This window comes from Drosophila montana, unplaced genomic scaffold (assembly GCF_035044405.1).
Source record: "Drosophila montana isolate Dmon_TW-CO22-7 unplaced genomic scaffold, ASM3504440v1 contig_3213_1, whole genome shotgun sequence".
NCBI classification, from domain to species: Eukaryota; Metazoa; Arthropoda; class Insecta; order Diptera; family Drosophilidae; genus Drosophila; species Drosophila montana.
This window is the reverse complement of record NW_026998093.1, coordinates 1,461,594-1,487,234: the sequence shown is the minus strand read 5'-3', so window position 1 is coordinate 1,487,234 and position 25,641 is coordinate 1,461,594. Positions and strand designations below refer to the sequence as shown.

The 25,641-nt window shown below is 43.0% G+C and overlaps 6 protein-coding genes across 9 annotated transcripts in view; 5 read left to right on the top strand and 1 right to left on the bottom strand.

Moving 5' to 3' along the window:
* The window catches only part of rgn (regeneration), a 53,155-nt gene extending 45,906 nt beyond the window's left edge, over nucleotides 1-7,249 (top strand). For 2 of the 3 annotated variants that reach the window (XM_064688546.1, XM_064688544.1), the window contains 5 exons: nucleotides 2,382-2,603; nucleotides 2,694-3,008; nucleotides 3,076-3,187; nucleotides 3,266-3,514; nucleotides 4,544-7,249. In XM_064688546.1, coding sequence (XP_064544616.1) covers nucleotides 2,546-2,603; nucleotides 2,694-3,008; nucleotides 3,076-3,187; nucleotides 3,266-3,514; nucleotides 4,544-6,074 — 2,265 coding nt within the window. In that variant the 5' untranslated portion in view covers nucleotides 2,382-2,545 and the 3' untranslated portion in view covers nucleotides 6,075-7,249. The remainder of the gene's footprint in view (nucleotides 1-2,381; nucleotides 2,604-2,693; nucleotides 3,009-3,075; nucleotides 3,188-3,265; nucleotides 3,515-4,543) is intronic. The other variant, XM_064688547.1, reaches the window with a different exon arrangement.
* On the top strand, nucleotides 666-1,544 carry LOC135432722 (uncharacterized protein F58A4.6-like). Its single transcript, XM_064688514.1, has one exon. The coding sequence runs from the start codon at nucleotides 770-772 to the stop codon at nucleotides 1,448-1,450; it is 681 nt and encodes a 226-aa protein (XP_064544584.1). The 5' UTR covers nucleotides 666-769; the 3' UTR covers nucleotides 1,451-1,544.
* On the bottom strand, nucleotides 3,210-9,127 carry barc (RRM1_TatSF1_like and RRM2_TatSF1_like domain-containing protein barc). The gene is made up of 7 exons (XM_064688548.1): nucleotides 8,172-9,127; nucleotides 7,909-8,111; nucleotides 4,269-4,435; nucleotides 4,022-4,208; nucleotides 3,822-3,958; nucleotides 3,624-3,760; nucleotides 3,210-3,562 (listed from the first exon to the last, which is right to left on the bottom strand). Exons 1-6 carry the CDS (start codon nucleotides 9,109-9,111, stop codon nucleotides 3,625-3,627), a joined length of 1,770 nt encoding a protein of 589 aa, XP_064544618.1. The 5' UTR covers nucleotides 9,112-9,127; the 3' UTR covers nucleotides 3,210-3,562; nucleotide 3,624.
* Nucleotides 9,128-12,918: 3,791 nt separating this feature from the next.
* On the top strand, nucleotides 12,919-18,206 carry LOC135432753 (uncharacterized). The gene is made up of 5 exons (XM_064688561.1): nucleotides 12,919-13,057; nucleotides 13,963-14,157; nucleotides 15,064-15,279; nucleotides 15,345-17,966; nucleotides 18,047-18,206. The coding sequence occupies exons 1-5, from the start codon at nucleotides 12,919-12,921 to the stop codon at nucleotides 18,166-18,168; spliced, it is 3,294 nt and encodes a 1,097-aa protein (XP_064544631.1). The 3' UTR covers nucleotides 18,169-18,206.
* Nucleotides 18,207-18,632: 426 nt separating this feature from the next.
* On the top strand, nucleotides 18,633-21,872 carry Aef1 (Adult enhancer factor 1). 2 transcript variants are annotated; one of them, XM_064688549.1, is made up of 3 exons: nucleotides 18,633-18,836; nucleotides 20,106-21,237; nucleotides 21,304-21,872. In XM_064688549.1, exons 2-3 carry the CDS (start codon nucleotides 20,352-20,354, stop codon nucleotides 21,729-21,731), a joined length of 1,314 nt encoding a protein of 437 aa, XP_064544619.1. In that variant the 5' UTR covers nucleotides 18,633-18,836; nucleotides 20,106-20,351; the 3' UTR covers nucleotides 21,732-21,872. The 2 variants fall into 2 exon arrangements, with proteins under 2 accessions (XP_064544619.1, XP_064544620.1); XM_064688550.1 differs by having other exon boundaries at nucleotides 18,638-18,836; nucleotides 21,296-21,575.
* A 3,134-nt stretch (nucleotides 21,873-25,006) lies between these two features.
* LOC135432738 (uncharacterized) lies at nucleotides 25,007-25,578 on the top strand. Its single transcript, XM_064688537.1, has 2 exons — nucleotides 25,007-25,227; nucleotides 25,305-25,578. The coding sequence occupies exons 1-2, from the start codon at nucleotides 25,113-25,115 to the stop codon at nucleotides 25,337-25,339; spliced, it is 150 nt and encodes a 49-aa protein (XP_064544607.1). The 5' UTR covers nucleotides 25,007-25,112; the 3' UTR covers nucleotides 25,340-25,578.
* The last annotated feature ends 63 nt before the right edge of the window (nucleotides 25,579-25,641 follow it).

The following is a 25,641-nucleotide window of genomic DNA, read 5'->3' as shown; positions in this document are numbered from 1 at the left end:
CAAAATCGGACCATTTTTAGCCGAATTATCGAAAAAAAACGACAAATCTTCAAAATTATAACGGCATTTTTTCGCGTTTTTTTTTTCTCGGCCAAATAAGCCCCGATCTTGGAAAGTTTGGTCTCGTTCGACTCGTGGTCACAGCCATTTTCAGCAAACATCGTAATTTTTGCAAAAAACATAGTAGTTTTTCTCAAATTGGGCCATTTAGAATTAGAATTCAGATTTTTTGGTGTCAATCGATAGTCGGGATCCGTACGAGAAGAAAGAGGTATATCATATAAATACGAATTTATAAAATCAAACTTATTTGACAAAATTTCATTCAAAAACGCAACTTCGTGGCGGGCCAGAAAAAACATGGCGTGGTTTGCGTCCTCACTACGGCAAAATAACTTAAAATAGAGAGCACTCAAACCATTTCGGAAAATTCTCAATTTTCATTTACTTTCTTTCTGAATTTGAATAAAATAAATAACAAACACCCAGCAAGACAAGCATATATATATATATATATATATATATTGGTTATAAAAAGTAAGGCAATAAAATTGTTAGAAGGCAGCACTTTGGGGCCGTGGCTTTCTGATGAAAAGACGATTTGTTTTAGATAGAAAGTTGTTTGTATAATACACGTACAATAAATAAGCATAAACTAAATGTAAAAAAAAGTATTACGGTCTGATCGGCCGTGAAGATCTAGTTATCATAAAATAAGTTTGAAAGAAACTCGCTTGAAGCTGTCTTCAATCCCCGCTTGAAGCTCAGCATGAAGCTAATTGTGTGCGTCTGCGACTATTCGAGGCGTCGCCACTTCTACAATTGTCCAGTTCCAGACCGCATCCAAGTGCTCTCCGGTGGTGAGGGCCAGGCTAAGATTAAAACTGTGCGACGTTTGCTATTGGAGCTGGACGCGGTTAGTGGCAACTATGTGCTGCATGAAGTGTTGCAGCAGCAGGTGTTGCGCGATTGGCTGCTGCATGATCTAGGTGTCCAGCTGCTGTGGCTGGCATTCCGTCCGCCAGAGCGTTTGGCCATCGATTACAAGTGGGCGGATATGTTGATGCACACCATTTGGCAGCACATCGAGCTGGAGCAACTTATGTGCTGGCTATCGACGCTGGGTGGCGGCTACTCGGCGCTCGGCGACCAGTTCGAAGGCTGCGCTAAGGCAGCGGGTCAGATCTCGCTCCAGCAGCTGACAATCGGCCTGCGCCTGGGCGATCCTTTTGTGCAGGCGCGCTGCAAGCTCTACTACAGCATATCCCTCATACAACGCGGTCAACTGCGACGGGCCAAGCTTCTAATACGCGCACAATATCGATTCGCATGTGGGGAACCCAAGAAGCACGACCGGCGTCTGGTGCACATGTGCCTGGGCATTTGGCAGCGCCTGTGCTACGAGTACGAGCAGCGCCAGAGTCGTCGTTTAATTAAAATTAACAAATGATATTTATATTCAAGTAATACTTAATTGTTATTGGAAGGGCGCTTAGGCTTAGGAATAAAATTAATTTAACTTTTGTGCCCCAAGTTTTAAAATATCGCCCTTCTTTGCGATTCTCATAATGAATTTTATTGGCTGTTAGTCACTAAGGAAGCGAAAGTAAAAGAATCACTGAGAGGAAGCGAAAAAAAAATATATAAATATGTTTCCTGGCTCGACGGATTAATCCAGCTGCCAAATGCAGCTAGTGTCATTGGAGCTGACAATATGTTAATGAGCCACACATACAAACTGCTCTGAATATGTATGCACTGAAAGTTATTTTGTTAGCACAAACAGGCCATCATTTAGCCAACAAATAATAGCTAATTTTATATTAAAGCTAGCAGCAACATGGCACGTGAAACGAACTAACAATTGACTATTTCAACTGGAACTTAAAAGCCGTTTGATATTTACAGACAGCTTAAACTGTATGTGTCACGCCCAATGGGCCAAGGTAAATTACAAACACACAAGTCAACAAATTGAAAATAGAATGCAACACAACAGTAGCTAGCCAATTTCAGAAAGTGTTAAGTGGAAATCCACATAAACACACCGACAGCCATATGAGCCAAGTGTGCTGACAGACAACAGGCGTTGGCCCAAGACGTGAGCTCTTGCTGGGCCAGTTGCGAATTGTTTTTTGGTCAGTTGAACGAGCGTCAAATTTGTTTATGAATGGCTCGTTAATAAATCACACAAATCCATTCAAGAATCTCACTCGCCAGCTCAATTTGTCTTTGCGCCGGCGTCGCCACGTCCATTCGCGCAAGCATTTTGCCAGGGGTTTTTTTTTGTATTTTCCACAAATATGATAAACAGCATTAGATGAGTTAAGAGTTGAGTTCAGCGTATAATAAATGTTTCAACATTTATTTATGTTTTTCAGCGCTTCAGCATTTCAATTGCAATGTAAAAAGTTGCCAAGCGGCAAAACCCAGCGAGCAAGGAAAATAAATTGCCAGCCCAGCAACGACAACAACAACAGCGAGAGCAACAACAACAACAGCAACAGCAGCAACAATTGCAGCAAGGAATCGTCAAGAGTGCAACATGAGCAGCAAACGCAGCCACATCATGTTGAGCTGCCTAGTAATTACCTTAGGTTTATGTAAGTAAATTGCGCATACGCCACGTTGTACGGCCAACATCTAATAATTATCATATTCTCAACCCTAATGCCCCCCTCCATCTTCTACAGTGGCGCACACAAGCCAGGCACAGTTACATATGAGCGCAGCCAGCGCCGGTGTCAGCTTTGCCAATGAGCCCGCTCCACAGGACGCGGCCGTGGCTGTGCCACCGACAAAGGCGCACAACCGTCGCATGTATGCCATGTGCCCACCACAATTCCAACGCGTCGGCACCGATTGCTATTCGCTGGTGCAGCAGCGCAGCAGCTGGCTGGAGGCGCACTTCTTCTGCAAGGATAAGAATGCCAATCTGGCCGAGCCCACCAAGTTTGCCGACCGTAAGCTGAGAATCTATTTGCAACGCGAGGACTCGATATCGGGCGGTAAATTGAAATAATTAAAAAAAAAGAACTCACTATGAATATTAATACAAAACTTTGAAATTGGCAGAACACGATCCCATATGGATTGGCGGCACCTACGATCATCATAACCACAACTGGCAATGGAGCATTAGTGGCCGCAATCTGACATACGATGCGTTTAGCCAAATGGATCCGACGTACGTATGAATCCGATTATGATTGAGTTTTGTGTAGTTTATTTTGCGGGTCGTTTAATGTTTAAGCAACAATTTTAGCTATGTGCAACTTATCTCCAACAGCAAGCCATTGGATAATAATTGCGCTGTCTACGATCCGAGCTTGAAATATCGTTGGTCGGCTCGCTCCTGTCCGGACAAATTGCGTTTCATATGCCAGCACAAGATGCCAAAAGTGAGTGAAGCGAATCGTTATAAAATCTACAGCCGCTGGAATGTCACCTATCCCAATTCGCTGGCCAATGAGGTCGTATTGGAGGTCATCGACCGACGTGGCAAGGATCGCAGGTACGTAGAAAATAAACATAACAAAAACACATTCAACTCACCAGGCAACTGTAAGACACAAAAAAATATTTGTTAATTGGATAACTAATGGGATAAAAGTGTCACGCACCTTAAGCAGTGTCATCTGAAACCTTCGGACTGCCGCGCGCCGCATCTTCTGCCTCCTGCTTGGTGGCTTCTTCGGCCGCCAAATACTCGTCCCATTTGGATAGACGTTCAGACGCCTCAGCAGCTGACTCATCAATTCTGCAAAGGAATACATTTGGGTTTAGATTTTCTGCTTTTGAAACTCTCAACTGCGACTCACTTGTACTTAGTCTTGCCATCCCAGTGCTCTGCGCTGAGCTGTCGCTGCCCAAAGTACCGACCCTGCATCATTTGTATGACAACGTCGGCTTCCTCGGGTGTGGACATGTTGATCTGCGCAATGCCTTCAGGATGCCGCTGCAATGATATTATACTTAGTTAATATCAACATATAATAGTTTTAGAGTTTTTTGTACTCACATCATAGATGACAACTTTGCGGACTATGCCGCACTTGCCGCACTCTTCGCGCAAACTGTTTTGATATTCCAAAATGAGTTCCACTTCTTTCTCAAAGAGCTCCGGCGTGAAAAGATTTTTGATGATGACCGTTTTCTCGTTCTTCGAACGTTCGCCACGCATTTTGTCGGGTCGCCAGTCAAACAATCTGTAAATTAATAGAATGCTCAGCTGCTTTTCTTTAAGGGAATTGTCGGGTATTACTTACTTTTCCTTGATTTTCTGCAACTTTTCCTTGTCCTTCTTTTTGCGCTTGGGCTTTAGGGCCGGATTGTATTCGCCACGCATTTGAAACTGTGCACGCTGCACGTGTATCTTATGGCCGCGCAGAATGTAATCATCCAAAATCTCTAGAGCCAAATTTACAGACTCCACCTGTGAAGCAAGAAAGAGGAAATATTTTACATATATGATCATTATACTAGTTATTTATTAGCATTAATATCTTGTGAACAGCAGCTAATTCTTTTTGTTTGTGTGCAGATATCATCGCCGCGTTAAGGCCGAGGGCAGCGCTGAGGAAATGATTATTCCCGCCCGCAAGCGAGGCCCCGGCAATCGTCGCTACCCACAACGCAATCGCCAGCAGCAGCAGCCGACGCACCCCAACGATGTCAACTATCCACATCAGCTGCAGCAGCGGCCACGCAAGCGGCCACGTGTGAGCACAACTCAGCAGCCGCGAGTGATCAGCAATGAGGTGGCATCAACAAGTGCTGCCCAACCAGGCACGCCCACTACACAGCAACAGATGACCTCCTACGATCGCAAGCTGCAGCGTGAGCGGCAGAAGGAGCGACGCCGGCAGCAGCGCAAGCGCGAGCGTCAGCAGCGTATGCGCCAGGAGAAAATGGAGCGACGTCGCAAGTTGCTTGAGGAGCAGCGCCAACGCAAGCCAGCCGAGGAGCAGGAGCAGGAGCGTCCACAGCAGCAGCAACGGGAGCGAGAGCAACTGCAGCAACATGAGCCGCAAAGCGAGCCAGATGCATTGCGTCGGCGGGCCATGGAAGAGCAGCAGAAACAGGAGCGCGAGCAGCGAGAGCAGCTGGAGAAGCAGCAGAGACAGGAACGCAAAGAGGAGCATGAGCGCGAATTGGAGAGATTAAAGGAGAAGCAAGCGCAGGACGAACGCCAACGTGCCGTAGACGATGAAGCGCAGCGTTTGCGCGAGAAACGCCGACAGATTCAGCTAGAGCGTGAGGCGGCAGCGAAAAAGGCTCGCGAGGAACAGCTACGCAAACAGAAGGCAGAACAGGAGCAAGCCGATCGACGATATGCTGAGGAACGTCTAGCCGAGGAGAAGCGTCTGCGCGAAGAGTATGAGAAGCAACTGCAGGAGGCCAAGTCGGAGCAGGAGCGCAAATTACAGGAGGCGCACGAGGCAAAGCGTCGTGAGCAGAAGGCCATACAGGAGCAGTTGGAGGAGCAGGAACGCCAGCGCCTGGAACAAATACGCCGCGAACAGCAGGAGGAGGAGAAGCGTGCGGAACTGGAGCGTATAGAGGCGGTGAAACGGTTCGAAGAGAGCGAACTGAAGCGTCTGCACGAAGAAAATGCGCGCCGCGAGGCGATACAACGCCAGCGCGAGGCGGAGATTGCCCAGCGCGAGGCCGATAAGCGTAAGCTAGACGAAGAGGAGGAGCGACTGCGTCAGGAGCTACAGGAGGAGGAAAAGGCGCGCAATCGTCAGCTGGAAGCGGACATGCAACGCGCCGAACAAGAACGCAAACAACGCGAGGAAGCGGAACAAGCCGACGCCGCCGCCAAAGCGGAACAGCAAAAGCAAAAGCTCGAGGCAGCCAAACAAATTGCCGACGCCGAGGTAGCTGCCCAATTGGAAGAGAAGCGTCGCAAATACGCCTCGCGCATTGCAGCGCTCAGTCCCGAGGATCAGCAGAAATTCCTTGAGATGCGCAAGAAGCGCAAGCAGCTGCGCGAGAAGCAGATAAAGGCCCAGGAGCAGAAGAAGCTCAAGCGGATACAGGAGGCCATTAGGCTAAACGACATGCAGTAAAGCACGCACACCCAAACACACACACAGATACACACACACAGACGCACACTAACCAACACTAATGCAACGGCAAAGTAAACATATCGTCAAAAAACTTTTGGGTGTAAACGTGTTTTCTTTCTTTTGTTTCTTATTTTGTTTTATGCGATAAAACAAGTAAAAGTATTATTTACAATAAAGGAAAAAGCAAGAAAAAGTTGAAATCAAACATTATAAGGAAACAAAAACAACATTTGCAATAGTCGTGCACTTTTTTGAAAATATGCGATAAATGAAATATTTCCACGCAAAAGTTCACGCGCGCACTCAATATCGAGCTCTATATGGTAATGTACAGCTAATATATATACATATATAAATCTATGATATGATATATGATAAAACTAGCAGATAAACGCACTCAATCACACACGCACACCCACATTGTTTCCTTAATAACCAAAATGGCAATTAGCAAAAGCATTTCAAGATAAATCAAACAAAAGAAAGAAGAAGCATAGAACACAGCTTTTTTTTATGAATTATATAAAGCACAGAACAATGCGTATTTAATTAGAGCAAAAGAATATAATGCTTTTTAATCTTAAGTGGATCGCATCTCTCCTCATTTTTGTCAGCCTAATGTGTTTACAACTTTACTCAGAAGGCCACGCCTCCTCAGCCTCCGCCGCCCATGAGTTGTTCCGACTGGCCAGGAAGTAATAATTTATAAGCCACGCATAACATAAGAATCTTTTTTTAACCACAACAAAATCTATCTATAAATTGCCTAAAAGAGAAGAAACCCATTGCAAAGGCTAAGCGTAACTATTGTACTAACAACTAACTAGGTTATATATAAATATATTTTATATTTAATAATTATTGTATGTTTAAATGTAAATTTATTGTATTTTTTAATATGTACCTCAAAAGCGAAAGAAAAAAAATAACAAAAATGAGATGGAAAAAAGTACAGAGTGTCTTTCACGTGAAATACATTTTTCTTTCAAATTGTGTTTCCTTTTTTTTTTTGTTTTAAATGAAAGAAAGCTGAGAAGTGAAAAGCAATTTTTAGTAGCCAAGTAAATGCATTTTAAAGTTACCAAGTAAACAACAACTAACCAATTTTAAAAACAAATATAAATATATACGTATATCATTATTATGCAAAAAAAAAAAACAGAGAAGAAAAATAGTCAGCAGAAGTAAGGTGAATCTTAAACACACGAATGAAAAGCAAAGAATACAAACTGAATATTATGAGCATATTATAATAATAATAAAAACAAATATAACATTAATAATACATATTAAAATATCTATAAAATTAATGCAAGCAGTTTTAATTTAGTTAAACAAACAAATAAAGTTTCAAACACAACACTAAGAAAAACAAAACAAAAATGATTTGATTTTTTTCTAATATCAACTTCGTTAATGAAGTAAGTATTAGCTGATCTGGCATTAAGATATATAGCTATATCTTAATGATAAGAAAGATCCCTATTTGGACAATATATTTTCGCTTTGATCTCTAACTCATGTGCTTGAAGAGTATACAATCTTACAAAACGAGCTGCCAGCACAAATGTTAAAGGCGATCGGATCGGACGACTATATCTTATAGTTGCCAAAGCAAAGATCGGTTAAACAAAGTTTCCTTTTTAAAAACTTTTCTGCAATTGCAACCTTTACTAATTTTCCAACATATCTGCAAAGTCGTTTCATATCGGATCAGGTTTTAGCTTTAAAGCACTTCTAGACCACATTTCTACAAGAATTTTCAATAATGTCCTTTCTTTCGTAATCTTAGATCTTATCTTATCTAAGATCAGATCTTATACGAACTCACCTTAATATAATCACATAAGCCATCGCCTTTGATTTGTCCATCCGCTTCGGTATACAATTTAAGTTTGAATTTCTGCGTTTGCGGATCGCGCATGACCAGGCCGCATTTGCCCATCAGCTCGGCGAACTCATCAATGGTAATGTCCAGAGGCAAATTGGAGACATAGACTTTGGTGTTCTGCGTGGGATCTACTTCGAACCATTCTGCAATGTTAAGCGGGAGATAAGTTAAAGAGGAATTAAAGCTAAAACCAGTGCACTTACTTGGCGGCTCCTGTGCTTTGCGTTTGCCCGTAACAGATGCTGTTGGGGCACCATCTTTGTCCAGGATGGGCGCATTCATGGCCGCCTGTGCCTCGGCTGTCATGCGCTTAAGTTCCTCCGCCTTGCGTTTGACTTCAGCTGCCTCACGTTCCTCCTTCTCACGCTCGCCGGCACTGGTGTTGTCTATGAAGCCATAGTTCATCTGATAGCGCGCCATGAAATCATCATCGATCTTGGGAAACCAAGCAGACTTGCTGGCATCCCACAAGAAGACGACACCATCTTTGTCTGTGTAGACGCGATCGCCATTCTCATCGATGCCATAGACCACATCCTGGCCAGGCGCTGCCTGTGGCTGCTGCTGCTGCTGCTTGGGCAACCACTTTTGCTGCTCCGCATCCCATTTGTAGTGCTCCGTTTCGGTAGTTGAGGTGCTTGACTGTTTGGGCAACCATTTCTGCGTCTCCGGGCACCACTTGTAGTGCTCGTTCTCATAGAGGTTGCCCGCCGTGGACGCCTCATCGACCGTCAGTGGCTGCCAATTGTTTTCGGTATTGCACCATTTGTACTTTTGCTTGGTGCTGGGATCGGTGTAAATGGCGCCGCCGTCGGCCGCATAAGTCACATGCTGTTCATAGTCCGCAAAGTCCTGCTGCGCGGACTCTGGCTTGACCTGGTCAGGCAATGTGTCGCCTGCTGTGAGGCGGCTTGTGGCACCATCCACCGCCTCCTGGTTTTCAGTTTCACTTTCAGTGGCAGCTGTTGTGGTTTGCTTTGCCAACGTTTTACTTTCCATTTCAGGCTCATCGGGTTGCTGCTCAGCTGAAGAGTTGGAGGCTGTTTCGTTTTCCTTCGAAACGGTTTCCCTTTCGCTGGCTGCTTCCTCGGGCTGCGGCTGCTCCTCGACAACCTTTACTTGGCTTTCACTTTCCTCGCTCATTTGTGTGCTTCTGTAATTATAGAGCGTTGTCCAACGCAGAAAAGTAGACTATGTTTTAGTTCTTTGCAGCTAATTTCCAGCTAATTTCATATTTTTTGTGTGTTTCCTGCCCACATAATCATAAAGGCCACGCGAGACGGCTAAATAAATTGGAGAAACGTGCTCATGACGTTGACATTGTGCACCCTACCAAATAAAACGTCAACTGGGGCCACAACAATCAAAATACACAAGAATACAAACATTTTTGCACCTTTTGCTTTGGTTTTTGTAAACACAATTCGCACGTTGATTGTGGCTCCCGTGTGGGTCAAGCCTGGGGGTTAACCCAATCAAATGCAAACGAAATGAAAAGCACACGAAACGCCCCAAAAAAAAAACAAATATAATCCCAAGAAAAGGCGAACAAAATTCCACTTTTATAGTGCAAGAAAAGCGGAATAACAAAATAGCTAAAAGTTTGACAAACTTAAAGATGCTCTGTAATAGTCCATTAGATTATCTTCTGCATTTTAAAGAATATTAGAGTTTTGCATGGAATAAGACCATTTAAAATCAGAGAACTTTAAAGATAAGGACATAGATTTCAAAAGATTTTTAGTAAGTTAATTCTTAAAGTTCCTCTGCTAAGTGTACACGAAATAATTTAATGCTTAGCTTCTACGTATCTTTTAAAATTATATCCAGTCTTATATCATATAATATAATATCTGCCAATTCTCCTTAAATCATATCCATATACTGGATTTGGCTGGCATAAGATATGAAGATATCTTAATTCCCTACATTCATAGCTTAAAGCAGCCCATTTTCACTTAAAAACAGTTTCGTAGATACCTTTATACACATTGACATTTCATATAGCCCTTGTAGCCAAAAGCTTACAGCTTACTTGACAGCAGCTGTTGAAGGTCAGGCAAACAATTCTATTTATTTTTGGCTACCTAGCTTAACCCAAGGGCTCTCCATTTGCCAGGTTCAAATCGATTGGTTTTAAGCCGCGCAGCCGTAAGTTCAATCAACCGGTCAAAGGTAGGAGTCGGTGACAACTTGACTTGGGTTCCCTAAATGCCGATTGATTTGTCAACCTATTACGAGGGAGACTTGAGAGTTGTCACAGCTGTCTCCGTTTACGTCAGCAACGAAGACGTTCCACGGAGTTCAATGTACTCGCCATTAATTATAACAATTTGTTGGGTGTATTTGGAAGTTTATTATTGGTTTCGCTTTCGGATATTTCACTAAAAATACGTTAAGACCAAAAGCCGACCTACGTTCGAGTTCAATGGAACGTGTCTTTTGTGCAAATTTGCATTTGCAGAAAGTTTTGACGCAACCGCGGGGCAGGCTGCAAAGAGCCAGTAACTGGCACATTGGCCGACAGTCGGCACACATATCGAAAATGGCGGCATGCAACACGGCCGTAACTGGTAACTGGCAACTGACACCACCTTCGGCAGAGGGGCTCACATAACTGCAGCCAGTTGCAGTTGGCCAGTTGAATACACAAAGTCCTCAGACGATACTCGTAAATTATACAGACGGGCAGACGGACGGAGAGGCAAGCATATATATAGTCATTATACGAGCTAAGTGTACATATATGAGTAGCCAGCGCTGTGGCTTCGTGTTGTACAAAACGTGGACACGCCCCGTCATATGATATAGTCAGTTTTTTGTATTGGTTTGTAGATCATAAAAAGTACGTGGAGATAAGTACGAGTTGAGTTATAGTCCGAGATCGAATCTGTATTGGTTATATTTTAAAGAGGTTAAAGCGGGGTAACACTTAAAAATTTGGTTGCATATCTTATGAAGAGGTTGGTTTGTGCGAAGAATAACAGTTTTTAAAATAACAATGTTTGAGATTTTTGACTAAGAGAAGATAACATTTATTCGCGTGAATTCCGATGCAATGTGCTGCATCCCAACTCCTGCACAACCGACTAAGAGGCACAGTCTAAAACTATGCTAAGACTAACTACTTGCTAAATAGTTTAGAAAAGATGACATTAGACGGGAAAGAGAAGACTCCACGCAGAATACTCTGTTATACTTATTGAAAGGCATAGTCAGGTAAACAAAATTTAAGCGATAAAGGAGTATATTGCGTGTTTGTCTAGTAGGGATAGATACATTTTATTGGGTAGTTAACCCAGAATAGTCGACTTCACCCGTAATACCAATTTTCAGCAATATATCTCATAGCTATCTAGCTTTTAAGGCCATCGACCAATCAAGGATTAGAAACCTATGCAAACTATGCAGATCTACTATAAAGCCTCTCAAAGCGATTAAATGCTCTAAATACTCTAGACAATTTGTAGCTAAGAGAAAGATCTGCTGCAGGCACATCTAAAGGCAACTGGCTAGGCTGGGAACTAACGATCCACCTCCCCGTCAAAAATCACATCGTCAGCTGCAAGCTCCAAATCGGAGGACATTATGGTCAAAGCGAGTCGAGGGTTAATCGGCATTAACCCAACCTAACCTAGGACCTCCGGCAAACTACTTACTTAGCCAAGCCCAAGTCAATTGCTTAGCCAATCCGTTGACTTTGCCAATATTAGCTATAGATTTCTTTAGCTACATTGTATAATTTTTTAATGTTCTATAATAGACACATTAATGACAAGCACGCAGCTGCTTGAATGGGAATCGCATGGCCTGCAAATTGCGTCGGCATTTCAGGGCCAAGTTAGGAGCGAGAGGGACGCTCCACAATTGCATAAGAATAGAATGGAAAATTTTCTTACACAGAGCTAGAAATCAATTAATTGACGCAAATTGTCTGCGAAAGCACAAGTGTGAGCCGTGATCAGGCTATTTAGTCGGCCAACCAAAGGAACTTATCAACTGGCGAGGCGCCTGAAAGGCCATAAAAAGAAACCCCAATTCGAAGTAGGCTACTTTACATACAGAGTAGACGAATTAATTAACTTTTAGGGCTGAAATCGGCAAAATTCCAGCAAATGTGATTCTGGCGAAAAATCGTCGACTGTGTTATGCAAATGTCAACAGGTCAACTGGACTGACCAGTCCTCAAATAAATATATAATTTTTGTTATTTTTAACATTTGAACAGTTCAAGATTTGCGCACATTACTCACAAATGCCATTAACACAAACCAAGTTTGAGGCAATTCGCACTTTGGAATAACTTAACTAAACACGAGCATTGCGCCACCCTAGTGCCATGGGTTAGGGTGACTCACTGTTGCAAATAACGTGGCAGCTGTTGAGGCAAGTCGAACAAGACGCCTAAGCAACCAACCAGGCGTACAGCACAAAACATTTTCATAGCATATTTATGGGGGCAAACCCACTCAGTTAGCCAGGACCTAGCGCTAGCCAAGCAGGGCTGCAAATGTGGGAGTTTGTATGTGTATGTGTGAGTGTGTCTGTGTCTGTGTGTGTGTGTGTGTACAACTCCTGGCTAGAAGCGGGCAACTCTGGTGGCCGCTTGACCAGTACACGCCGAAACGTTCAACTGACCACAAGTGCCGATTGGGTTTACGGTCTAACGATACGAGTTCTATTGCTGCCGATATCAAAGTTGCGAGCACGCAACGACAAATTGTTTTCTGTTGTACACATATACATATATATATGCATATATATGCCATATATACACACATATAGCTGGTGATAAAAATTTCAAATGAGTTTCAGTTTAAGTGCAGCCGGCAAATTATGCACAAGCCTAATGTCAAAATCGATAAAACCAACAAAAAAATTTAAATAAAATACACAAATATAAACGCATTAAGCATATAGAGTATATCTAGAGTATAAAATATAGACAAGATGGATATACCGAGCAGCGGTGCGATATTTACGCTGGGCAAATCGCATTTGGCGGAAAATACGCAAAGCTATTTCTATATCAAAAACGATCCGGTTAAACGTTTGATATCCGGTCCGCATCAGAGTGCGGTTATATGCGGTAAATGGCCAAAACACAGAAACTGACCCCAATCCATGCACAAGAAAGTCCACTAACAAGACGGACTGCCTGCCCGCCCGCCCGTCTGTCTACCTGGCTGTCTGTCCATCTGTTCACCTGTCCACTGACTGTCTGTCTATCAACTTGGCTGGTTCTAAACAACCCTTCCATTTTGTAGAAGTCTCTGCATATTACAACCTGGTCAAGACGCGGCGACTTGCCCAATTGTCTTTTGTGGTGTCTGTGGCACGCTTCGTGCCAGTTGCCGCCGTGTTGCATGTTGGCTGCAATTTTCTTTTAAATAATAAACACGCAGCGCACTTTCACTTTTATGCTAACCCCAACAGCTTGAACCAACTCAATGGCTAAATTATGGGCACAAGAGGATAATTACCGCCAAGCTGGCCAAGATTGGGCATTCATTTTTAAGGATTATTCTCGGCCCTATTACATAAGTTATTCTGCACAAACTGAAAGCCTGTTTGTAACTCCATAAGCTGTAAGTCTGTTTAAAAAGGCTGACCAAGCACTTCAAATCAAAGCTAAATTGGCTTTCACAAATCCAACACCGTGGGCGGCATCTAATGAGGTCAGCTGCGGGGCGGGGAGCGGGTCGTGTTACCATAAATATGGGGCACACTCACGAAGCATGTAAAGGAAATAAATAGTGAACGGCGAGTCAAAAAGGCTAAAACCAAAACCGAAGCGCGTTACCAATTGAAACGTAAAGCGGGTCATGTGAAGGCAGTTTTCGACAGTTGGACATTTCGGGGATTGGCAGTGACACACGCACACACGCACACACATACACACACACACAATCAATAAAGAAAAGTTGTAGTCAAACAAAAGCAACAGCCAAAATTGGTCAAAAGTTGATGTCCAAATGTTCTTATCAATTACAGAATCGGGACGTCTTTTTGTTTGGGGCGAGAATCACTATGGTCAGCTGGGCATTGGCGGACATGGCAACAAAAACAACAACAACAATAATAATGGTGATATAGTCAGCAAACCGACATGCGTCAAGTCGCTTAAAACTTTGGGCTTAAAGATCAGCGATGCAGCCTTTGGCAACAATTGGGCCGTGATATTGACACGTAAGTATTAACAGGGAAAGGGAGCACAGCTTAGGGCTTATAAAAGGCAAAAAGTAGACCAAAATGCTGCAGAATATTACTAACAAAATAAAAATAACGTAAGTAAACCCCGATGAAGGGGAGCAGTTCGTCCTACTGAAGCAGCCCTGATTTGAGCTGGGCAGAAAAACTCTTCGCCCAGTTGATTCCTTCTAGTTATTCACTGAGGATGTGCATAGTTTTTTCGTCTTCCTCCAAACAGAAAAGTCTGATCTTTTGAATATGATATGTGACTTTTCGATAGGCAAACCAAAAATTAAATGTATCCCTTAACTTGTCGACGTCTGATGACAAGAAGTTAGGGTAGAAGGTAAAGGAATATGCGGAAAGTCGAAAATTAAATACCCTTTGTAAAGAAATGAAAGGATTTTTATACAAAAGCCTTATTTCCTTCCTTCTCTATAGAGTACCAGAGGGTCTTTAATAAGAAAATAAGGGTATCTACGAGAAGTCGAAAGTTAAATACCCTTGCAAACATATTCTGTTTAAAAGTTAAATACCCTTGTAAAAATATTCTGTTTAAGGGGTTTTTCTATAGGAGTCATTCGATATAGTAGACTAATGTGAAATGGGTTAACAGCGAGCTTGGAGCACGGAAAAAAAGGCGAACCTAAGCAAGAGAATGTCCTAGAAACACACACAAGGGCGAACAGAGGATCATGTATATATTGAGACGGGTAGTAATACAGATAAGGAAAATACTCTATAGAGTCAGAAAGGTCTCCTTCTATACGTTACACATTTGGTGACAAGATTCGCTTAAATATGCTCAAGTTGCATTAAAAAAAGCTCTGGAAAATATTAAATTAATTCCATACAACTACTAATTATATGACCTTTGACACATCTCGTTTGCACCGTTTGCAGTTTCGAATGAGATATTTTTTACGGGTCGCAACATATTCCCCTTGGACACGCACGTGGCGCAGCATTTTATAGATGCGATTGTCGAAGAGGAGCCATGTGCGATTATTAGAAAGCCCTTCCGCTTGGAGGAGTTTGATGATTATCTATCTAAAAACGAGGAAACGGACAACTTTGTGGCTCTGCAGGCGGGCAACGAGCACTTTGTGGTGCTAACCAGTGAGTAGCCAGATAAGTGAAACTAAAACGGGTCAATCCTCAATACAAGTTCCTACTGCTTGCAGCCAAGGGTCGCTTGATTGGCTGCGGCTCGAATGAGAAGCAGCAGCTTGGCGATCTGGAGACAGACTATGACGGGCATCCCGTGGAGATACAGCTGGATGCTCCAGTGCAGCAGTTTGCCTGTGGACCAGAGTCCACACTGGTGCTGACAGGCAGTGGGAATTTATTTCTCACCGGTCGCCTCAATGAGTTTGTCTTTCCCAAGTTCACGGAACTGCAGAAGAATCTCTCCCAGACCGAGCAGATCATCTTCATGCACATATCCAAGGCGAGCGAGATCTTTATCGTGACCAATGTGGGCAGCATCTATCGCAGCTTCGAGTCGGTGCGCAACAAGAGTTTGGTCTTTCAGCGCTTCTATGACTACGATAGCGAGGAGAATGGACCAATTTGGAAGCTAATCAAGGGCTCCTCCTTCTATGCCGTGCTGAGCAAGGCCAACAAGTTCTTTACCACTTTTTCGGAGAGCGGACATCATCTGAAAACCTTTCGCGAGATCTCCAAGTTCAAAAATCTGCGTCTGCTCGACATAGCCGTTGGCGACCAGCACATTCTGGTACAGGGCTTACCCAGATCGTCCACTCTTTCGGCTACAGTCGGAACGCCAGCGGAGCCCCACAGCTATATGAGTCGCAGCTTTGTGCTGCAGCCAAAGGATCTGAATGGCAATGTGGAGATGCGTAGCGCCAGCGGCAGAAGTCTTTCCAAGCAAAAGGCATTGAAGGAGACAGACACCGAAACGGACAGGGAACAAGGATTCAACGCAATGGGCGCAAGCGTAGCAGCAGTGGGTGCAGCTGTGGCCACGCTGGAGGCAGTGAAGCATATTTCGGATGAGCAGCAAAATGGCACAGATGAGCAGGAGCCCAACACAGAAGTAGAACAGAAGCAGGAGCCGGAACAAAATGGAATTATAGAGACAGTAAATGTTGATGCGAAAGAAACGAAAGAAATGGCCGAGCCAAAAGCAGATGAGTTAAATGGAAACAAGGAGCAGCCGTTGTTAGAAAAAGACGTAGAGAAGCAGGAGGCAACACAAACTGAAGCTGCCACAAACGGAGCAACTACCCCAAAAGAGAGCGAAGCAAATGAATTGAAGTCGAAGCAAATAGAGCCGACGGCACCTGAAGAAAGTCCAATCAATCAGCCCACAAACCAAACAGCAACAGGAGCAGTGGAGACCATAGCAAAGCTGCCAACGCCACCTGCGGATTCGCCATCGCCTAAGAAATCATCAACAGAATCGTTAGATTCAAGCGAATTTCCATCCCAAGAGCTGGCCACAGAGAGCAGCCAGGAGAAGCAGCTGCGTCCGCATACTCCCTATCCGGAGAGCAGCAATGCGAGCACACCACAAACTATTAAGAGAACGCCCATCCGCAACTTCTCCTACGAGGCGGCCATGAGACACGATGAAATCGAGAAAACCTCGCCCGAGCTTGTGGACAGTCTGGATACAGTCGAGGAGAATCCACTAAACGAAAATGCACCGCAAACAGAAATACAAATATCCACGCCCACGCCGCCAACCGAGGAGGATGAGCAACTGGCAGTTGAAATAACGACCACAGAGGATGCGCTGGACGGCAATAAGGTAGTGAACGAGATACGTTTCATTAACAATGGCGTCGATGTGACAGCCAAGGTTGAGGAGCAAATGCCTGGCACACCATTGGCCGACTCCGTGGAGGAGCTGGAATCGGACGGTGAGCAAATGCTACACGAGCTCGAGCAGCATGTAGATAGTGTGGTTGCAGAACAGAAGACAGAGGCTATCAAAGCTACAGAAAGTGTGGGCAACGTCATAGAATCCAAGCTGCTTGAGACGCGCGACTCTGTGCAGATGGCAATGCATAATGCGGCGACAGGGGCACGCGATACTGTTGAGGCTGCGGGCGAACGCGTGGTAAATGGTGCACGTCAAGCGGTCGATGCAGCTGGTAAAGGTGCCCAGCGTATAGCAGATGGTGCCAGAGATGCTGTCGATGCGGCAGGCAAGAGCGCACAGCGCATGGCCAGCGATGCCAGACAGTCCATGGAGCAGGCGGGCAGCACAGCAGCCAAAGCAGCAGCAAACACAAAAGAATCCGTGGGCAGGGCCATGGACTCAGTGACCAGTAAGATATCCAGCGAAGTGCATGGCGCCAAGGAAAACATTTCCTCGCTGTTCCAAATCAAGGCGGCTAAAGAATCACGGCCTACGCCAACGCCCACTTCGACACCGGAAGAAGCTGGACCAAAGAGAAGTAGTGAAACAGCTGGCTCTGGCGATGTAGAGGGCGAGGGCGAGGGGGAGGAGGATGAACGCACCACGGCCTCGGTGAACTCTAATCACAATTCTGCCGGCCATGGCAATGGCAATGGTAATGGTAATGGTAATGCCTACGAGCCCATTAACAGCAACAGTCATGCCTTTGAGGAAGATCCACTCGATGCAGTAGTGGAGCGTGGCAAAAAGGCCATGCAGGAGGAGTTGCGCGCCCTAGAAGAGCAGCGAGCCCATTCACATGTCCATAACAATACCGAACAGAGGCGGCAAAGCACAGAAAGCAAAGGCATTGTCCAGCAGTTTCTAGATGGCATGCGTCTCTCTTGCCGCAACGAGAAGGCCGTGCAAATTGAAGGTGAGTACATAAAGACAACTTAAACAAATATAAATAAATACTAACCTGAAAACTTTTGTTTTTCGGCCCGCTACCGGCAGATGAGCCACCGCCGCAGTCGCAGCCGTCGCACTACAGCAAGAACAAAGTCAACAGCGAGCTGAGCCTGCAGAATGGCCAAAATGGCGCACAGCAGTCGTCACGCGTGTGCACGATTTTATAAAAACGCACTATTTATTAAGGGAAGCGAACACTTTTATAAGCAGTTGCATTTGATTTAAAATAAACTTGCAGATTCAATTTCGCATTAGAAATGCATGTTTTAGCCAAAAGTCTATCGATGACTTGTAACAACTATCGATAATATACGGTATTGCGATACGTTTACACGCGAATGGCCACAGTGCTGCTAATTGGTTATTGGATAACTAAAGCTATTATTAGATCACGACAACGAAGTCGCTTCAGTTTTTGTTATACAAAAATTGTGTTAAAATCAATTATGAAGAAATATTAAAATTTGCCATGTTTTGAACATATTTGTAGGTAAAACTAAATGTTATTTGGCACCTGTCACAGGTTAAGTGATCCTAATGTGCACCTGTGACAAGTCGCAGGTAAGCTAACATCTCATCTCTAAATTGCACCAGTTCAACGGGTCAATTGTACCAGTTCTTTAGCGTCTATTTGGTACGCAAACAGTAAAAGCAAAAAAAAAACAATTTTTACTATTTTTCTACGTTTTATAAATGAATACAAAACCATAAATAATGCTTTAAAGCATAGTTTTAACTGAATTAATAACAAAACGCGTGCTTGGTGCACACTTGCCTGGCCCGCGAAAAATCCAATCAGAAAACGAAAAGGCCAGCACCAGCACAAAATGGAAAGGTAGGTCAAAGAGTGAGCGCGCCCAGCGCATAGAGTGTACATGCCCGAAATAAAAAAGGCACGTCTGAAGGGTATTAGTGTTATTAAACATGTGAAAAATAGTGAAAATTTCAGTTGGCCCATAACCTCAAAAGAGTTTTGGTTTTCGCTGCTGTTATAATGTGAGTGCCTATGTATGTGTGCCTATATGTGTTGGGTGTCTATGTGTGTATGCGTGTCCGAGTGGCGCGTTGTGAAGACGTCGACGTCGACTGAAAGTGGTTGTCGCTTGTTGGTGAAGGGGGCAACAAGAAGCAGCGCGGTGACAAGGTGAGAAGCGCGAGCGCGAACGTGAACGACAAGATCGAATGTGGAAAAACTACTTTAGAGCGGATTTAAAAAAAACTGAAAATTTCGTTCTGCATGTCGCCGCCAAATATACAAATCCAAAAGGACGTCCAAGGCAGGCAACCAGGCTCAGAAACTTTCGAAGCAGCATAAATCGAGAAATGCGGAAAAAAACACATGTAATTCGCGAGAAAGTAACACGCTGTCAGTTCGCCCCAAAACGTGAATGTGTGTGCGTTCGATTGCGTGTATGTGTGTGTGAGTGTGTTTGTGTTTGTGTTTGTATAAGAGAGTGTGGGGGAAACGGCGACACAGCAGCAGCGGCAGCAATTGGAACGTGGAACCTGTCGGCGCACGTAAAAACCAGAGCCAAAAATTCAAATTACATGCATTGGGCGCGTTTTCAAATGCATAATCACTAACACTTTTATAATTTATGCTAAACAGTCGTTAGAGACCAGAACTTTTGCCGTAACAAAGGCCCCAAAGCAGCAACCTGAGCCAGAGCCAATTCGATGAATAATTTAAATGGAATTATAATTTCTTAACATTTCGCAGTTAGTTTGGGAATTCCTCACATATTTTTGCATACTAAAAAAGCCAATAACATGTAAAGATGCCGCCAAACTATTCACTCACCATCTCTCGCTTCATTAGAGCTGAGCAATACCAAGAAGTGATAGTCAACGTGACTTGAATTGAGTTTAATATCCAAACAGGTTCATAATTCGATACAGATATCACTGTTTGCAGATAAAGTCCAAAGCTTTGATCATTTAATATTTACATTACTGTGCCAATCAGCTGTTGCATCTAGTTAAATTTATCGATATCAGTTACTGTTGTTTGACAGTCACAGGTTGAGAACTGCTGATGCCCAAAAATCACAACATTGCTCATCTCTAATCTCTTCTACTCTCTCTCTCCCTCTCTCATGCGCAGGCATTAACCAACACAACAACAAGAGCAGCAACAACAGCAAAAACCACAACCAGGCCAGCCAGCATGTCGTGGCATTTGTGAGCAGCGCGCCAAAAACTTGTCACGAAGTTTCTTGTCATAGACGTACGCACGCTTCCCCTCGCCCCCACACTTACACCTACACACACACACACACACACACGCACACACACATACACATACACCCGCCCAGTGCTCACGTCCAGTCCTTAAGTGCTTAGGTAGCTTATGATGCATATCAAGAGCCTGCCACACGCACATCAGGCCGCCGCGGCAATGAGCAATTGCGACATTGTCATTGTTGCCGCGCAACCGCAGACCACCAGCGCCAACAACAACAACAATGATACTGTTACACAGGCAAGCCATGCCAGCCATGCGGCAGCTGTGGCGCATGCACAGCATCAGCAACAGCAGCAGCAACAACAACAACAACAACAGCAGCAACAACAGCAGCAGCAGCAACAGCAGCAACAACAACAGCAGCAACAACAACAGCAACAACAACAGCAACAACAACAACAACAGCAGCAACACAATCAACAGCAACAACAGCCGCCCGCGCCTACAGAAATCGCCCTACCCTTTAACATGCATTTGAGCGGAATTTCAGCGGAGGCACACAGTGCTGCCCAGGCGGCCGCAATGGCAGCTGCGCAGGCCGCGGCAGCGCAAGCCGCCGCCGCGGATCAACAGCCAACAGCACCTCCCGCGCCACCTTCGGCACACACGCTCGCTCACCTGGTGGCCAATGCTACGCATAGTCCGACGCTTGGCGAGTCGCACTATGTGAGCAACGGTCACTCCAACAACGAGCATTCGGGCGAGGGTAATGGATCGAGCGGCAGCGGCGGCCGGGAGCCGGAGAAGCCGTTCCATTGCACAGTGTGCGATCGACGATTTCGCCAGTTGAGCACATTGACCAACCACGTGAAGATCCATACCGGCGAGAAGCCCTACAAATGCAACGTTTGTGATAAGACGTTCCGTCAATCGTCAACACTGACGAATCATTTGAAAATTCATACCGGCGAAAAACCATACAATTGCAACTACTGTCCCAAGCATTTCCGTCAGCTGAGCACTTTGGCCAATCATGTCAAGATTCATACGGGTGAGCGTACATTATTTATGGCACTTAAGGTCGCAGCTAATCCTAGCCTCCTTTGCAGGTGAAAAGCCGTTCGAGTGCGTCATATGCAAGAAACAATTCCGCCAATCCAGCACGCTCAACAATCACATAAAGATCCATGTTATGGACAAGGTCTACGTTCCTGTCAAGATCAAAACGGAGGAGGACGAGGGGTGACTAGGACGCATGGCGTTGGCGCAACATCATCATCTCCATCACCAACAGCAGCAGCAGCAGCAACAACAACATCATCAACAGTCGTCAACGCCATCGCAGCAGCAGCAACAACAGCAACAACAACAACAACAGCAGCAGCAACAACACCACATCGAACACCAACGTGGAGTTACCATTACGACGTTGCCATCCACAACGACAGTGGCACAGCATCAACAGCAGCAGCAATCGCATCTACAGCCCTCGCATGGCAATGGCAGCTCGCCGCATCCTCATTTCAATGTGGCCGCCTTGGGTGATTTGTCCAGCGCAATGCAATTGGGCGCCGTGACAGCCGATGGCAACTTTGTGACCATGGGCGGCGTTGTGGTCGGACGCATACAACATCCGCGAAGCGAGGAGCTTCAGCATCTGGGCGTCATCAAGGTGGAATCGCCAACGAATGGCATTGCCGGCTCCGCAGCTGCCGCGCAACGCGATGGATGAGTCGACAAGCCACTCCCCGAGCCCAGACTTAAGGAGACCGTTGACTCAAATGATATCGCGTCTGTGGCGCTGGAGCAGCAGCAGCGACGACGGCGGCGCCGGTTTAACAAAACATAGACCTTGGTCCGTCGGGTTGTTGTCGGTTGCCGTTGTTGTTGTTGCTGTATACGCTTACGTTGTTGTTAGTTGTTTAATTGTAGCGAAACATTGTTGTTGTTATTGTTAAGGTCTAACTTAGCAAGATGAATTATCAGGCTTGCCCTTGGCGTTGCTCACATATTTCAAGTTCACATACTACGCATCAAACTGCTTCCGCAATCTTGGAAATCTAAGCAATACTCAGATGCAATTTGAGTCGTATCTGTAATTGAAAAGTGTGAATGAACTTGAAATCTGATTCGTAAACCAAACGAGCCTGAATGCAAAACGCTTCAATAGTAGCTAAAAGAAAAATCGTCGCCAGCAGCATCATGGCCTATATGGCCTATAAAACGAAAGATCAGAGAAACACACTCATTAACACACACACACACACACACACATGCAGAGTCGTCAATAGCCACAATTACTTACGAGGCAATAGGTTTACAACAAGCTCCCCCTCAACCTTCTACCTATACACATAATAACTAATAGCTGTAACTGTTAGCGCAAAATCCTAAGTACTAAAAACAAATCTTTTGATTAAGCAAAAAGTCATTTCGTTTAAGTTGAAAGTTTAAAAAATGCTTCACAAAGTGCAACAACAAAAAAAAAAACAAAAAGAGTAAAAAACACTAGAAATGTTTTAAAGATTTGTTATATACTATACGAAAAAAAAGCGAAAATTAATAATTTTTCAATTTCAAATTGTTCTTTAGCATTTAAAGTTTAAGAGATTGTTGTAAATTGTTTAGTGCGAGAATTCTGCTGCATTCGCTGAGACACTTGACATAGTCAACGTTGCCCATTGTTTTAAAAACTTATATATAACATTTAAAAAAAAACATTATTAATTCTTATTTTCAGTAAAAACACGAAACAAATTGTAAATCATTGTAAAACAAAATTGTTAATCATTGTAAATGCAGCCATTTTAGTGAGCCCGCAAAGCAAGGCGGCTTTGTTGGGGTCAAAGTCTACACAAATTCAATTTGTTTTTAACTAGCCTAATTATTTAAATTTTGTTGTAAGCCCCTCTTTCCTCTTGCTCCAATCCAACACATTTAAAAAAAACACACACGTCTAAACGAAATTTTAAATACCTTAAGTGGCAGGCAGAAGCAACCTAATTATATAGTCTACAATTATATAAACATACTATAATTAGTTGATCCTTAGTTTGTAATTATTGGCCGAGCGCTTTGTTGTGGCCCCCTGAAAGTGAGTTTTGTTAATTTTAATTCTAGCTTTAGTCGTTATAGTTTTATTTTGCAAATTGGCACAATTTGAAACGAAGCAATTACAAAAACAACAAAAAGCAAAAAAGCAACGGTTTAACGCTAGTTAATGGAGTAAGCACACAAACTATTACTAATGCTAATATTAATCATATAATATTGTGCGATAGAAAGCAACAAGTTCTGTACAAAGCCCGACTCCAATTTTGTATGTATAAAAATGACAGCAGGAGAAAACAAGAAATACGAAAATACTATTTTCTAAAAATATTAAATCTGCCTATTTTATTTTCTATATATATATGTTTTTATTTGTTGTTCTCAGCTTACCTTAAGTTTCGCGCCAAAACACAGCCGACTGAAATTCCGTTTTCGTTTTGTTAAGAATTTTCAATATTTTGCAAAAAGTTCCTATAGACTTTTGATAAAGAATTTCAAGTAAATAACTAAATACAACAAATTCCAATGTATACGAGAAGATAATTTCAATTCGGACGATTCGGTAAGAAAAAAAAAAACGATGCAAATAAATATAGTACATAAATGCATATAAATAAATAATAAATGTTGATAAATGTGTAGTGTTAACAAGTGAATACAAAGAAAAGAACAATTGTAGTATTTAAATGTAAGAGCTAAAAAAATATTCTAAATAATGCTTAAAGATCGTTTAGCAAAAAAAAAAAAAAAAAAAGAAAAAAATTGCCAGGTTCCATATTTTCATACGCAGCAGTAGAGGAAATGCTTTGCATTGCTTTTTCACTGCAGTTTTGTATAGGCAAAAAAAAAAAAAAGAGAAAATGATAACTTTGGAGAAATATTAAAAAGCGAGTAAAAGATTCAAAATTGAGTGCATCATCAAAAAATGTTCAATTTAAAATATCAAATATTGATTTGGTTGCATTTTTGAGAAGTATTTTCATTAATTTCTTTTATTTGTCTATACTTTTATACAAAGTCCCTTTTTTTATTTATGTTAACAGTTATTCTGCATTTCAATTCGAATTTGATTCTTATGCTCCCTTGTCAGATTCTGATCAGATTTGTAGCTCAGCATCAAACGGCATCCCCCCACCACCACCACCACCAACACCACACACTGTTCAGACATATGTATATTTTAAAGCAGAATAGGGGTCGTAGTGAGATTAGCAGTTAAGCGCCTAATTTAAATAGTTGTATGAGTGTAAAACAGCAATGAATTTAGACATAAAATGAACAAAGCAAGGAATGCAGGAGATACGAGTAGAAACAAAAATTTATGGAAACAAAGCGATATGCTTAAAAACAAATAAAATATATACGAAATAACGACTTGATAATATTGTATAATTATACACAAAAGCTATATATATGTATATGTATATATTTACATGTATATGTGTGTGCCGTAGCTGTATTTATATGTAATTGTGTATTTAGTTAAAAACATATATATATATATTTGCAAAACTGAAAAACAAAAGCCACGAAACAACAAAAATACAGAAGTATGAAAAGCAACCATTTAAACGGGTTCTTATTGGGAGATTGCAACACTTCAATGAATAGTAGATTTTTGCTTTGTTTCCTTTCTTTGTATATCTGATTGGCTATATTTATTTTAATTTAATTTGTAAAAATTTAATCCTTTGCTTAATTGCGCAGCTCCAGAATTCGATATTTTATTTGGTGTTTATTTATTGTGACTCAGCTATCGGTTCACAGTACTGCCTATCGTTAGCGATTGTCTGACCGTTGCGTACCCCCTAATAAGTAGTAGCCGCTTACAAGAAAACGTTCTGCCAATTTCGCAAATAAGTTTAGATTTTAACAATGTTCCGTCTACAACAGTCACAGCCCGACCCAGCGGAGGAACAGAAACGAGTTGCCGCTGAGGTGCGAAACAATTTCATTATGTTTGGAGCCCTCTGTGCAGCTATTCGGCTGGGTAAGCAATATAAAACGTGCGAAGCTTATGTAAATACAGGTGTTTAATTACATTCGGCATTTCTTGTACAAAAATAGCGCCTATTGTTCTACAACACCTGAAAACTGCATAACAGCAACATATTTGGATCTAGAAGGAGGGCGATACAATTTAAGCGCTACAAACAACAACAAAAAATGCATTTATTTAAGCGCACGTGCATTAATGGCGACATAACGATTACTTTTCATAAGGAAAAAGGGAATGAATGTTATATATGCACACACTGTAGTCTTTTTAAGCTTATTGCACCTGTAATGTAAATAAATCGTTTCAAATATATGCAATAAAAATTGCAAAATATGATATATATATGAGCGTGTCCGTACACGACTTCTATTTATTTATATCGATATATAGTTGCAATATATCGCA

Coding starts and splice junctions, on each gene's coding strand:
- LOC135432722 (XM_064688514.1), top strand. CDS start 770: ATGAAGCTAATTGTGTGCGTCTGCGACTATTCGAGGCGTCGCCACTTC.
- barc (XM_064688548.1), bottom strand. CDS start 9,111: ATGAGCGAGGAAAGTGAAAGCCAAGTAAAGGTTGTCGAGGAGCAGCCG. Junction 8,112..8,171: donor CAAAGCACAGGAGCCGCCAA/GTAAGTGCACTG, acceptor TTAACATTGCAG/AATGGTTCGAAGTAGATCCC. Junction 3,959..4,021: donor GCAAAGTTGTCATCTATGAT/GTGAGTACAAAA, acceptor ATATCATTGCAG/CGGCATCCTGAAGGCATTGC.
- LOC135432753 (XM_064688561.1), top strand. CDS start 12,919: ATGGATATACCGAGCAGCGGTGCGATATTTACGCTGGGCAAATCGCAT. Junction 13,058..13,962: donor TCAGAGTGCGGTTATATGCG/GTAAATGGCCAA, acceptor TATCAATTACAG/AATCGGGACGTCTTTTTGTT. Junction 14,158..15,063: donor TTGGGCCGTGATATTGACAC/GTAAGTATTAAC, acceptor CACCGTTTGCAG/TTTCGAATGAGATATTTTTT.
- Aef1 (XM_064688549.1), top strand. CDS start 20,352: ATGATGCATATCAAGAGCCTGCCACACGCACATCAGGCCGCCGCGGCA. Junction 21,238..21,303: donor TCATGTCAAGATTCATACGG/GTGAGCGTACAT, acceptor GCAGGTGAAAAG/CCGTTCGAGTGCGTCATATG.
- LOC135432738 (XM_064688537.1), top strand. CDS start 25,113: ATGTTCCGTCTACAACAGTCACAGCCCGACCCAGCGGAGGAACAGAAA. Junction 25,228..25,304: donor CTGTGCAGCTATTCGGCTGG/GTAAGCAATATA, acceptor GTACAAAAATAG/CGCCTATTGTTCTACAACAC.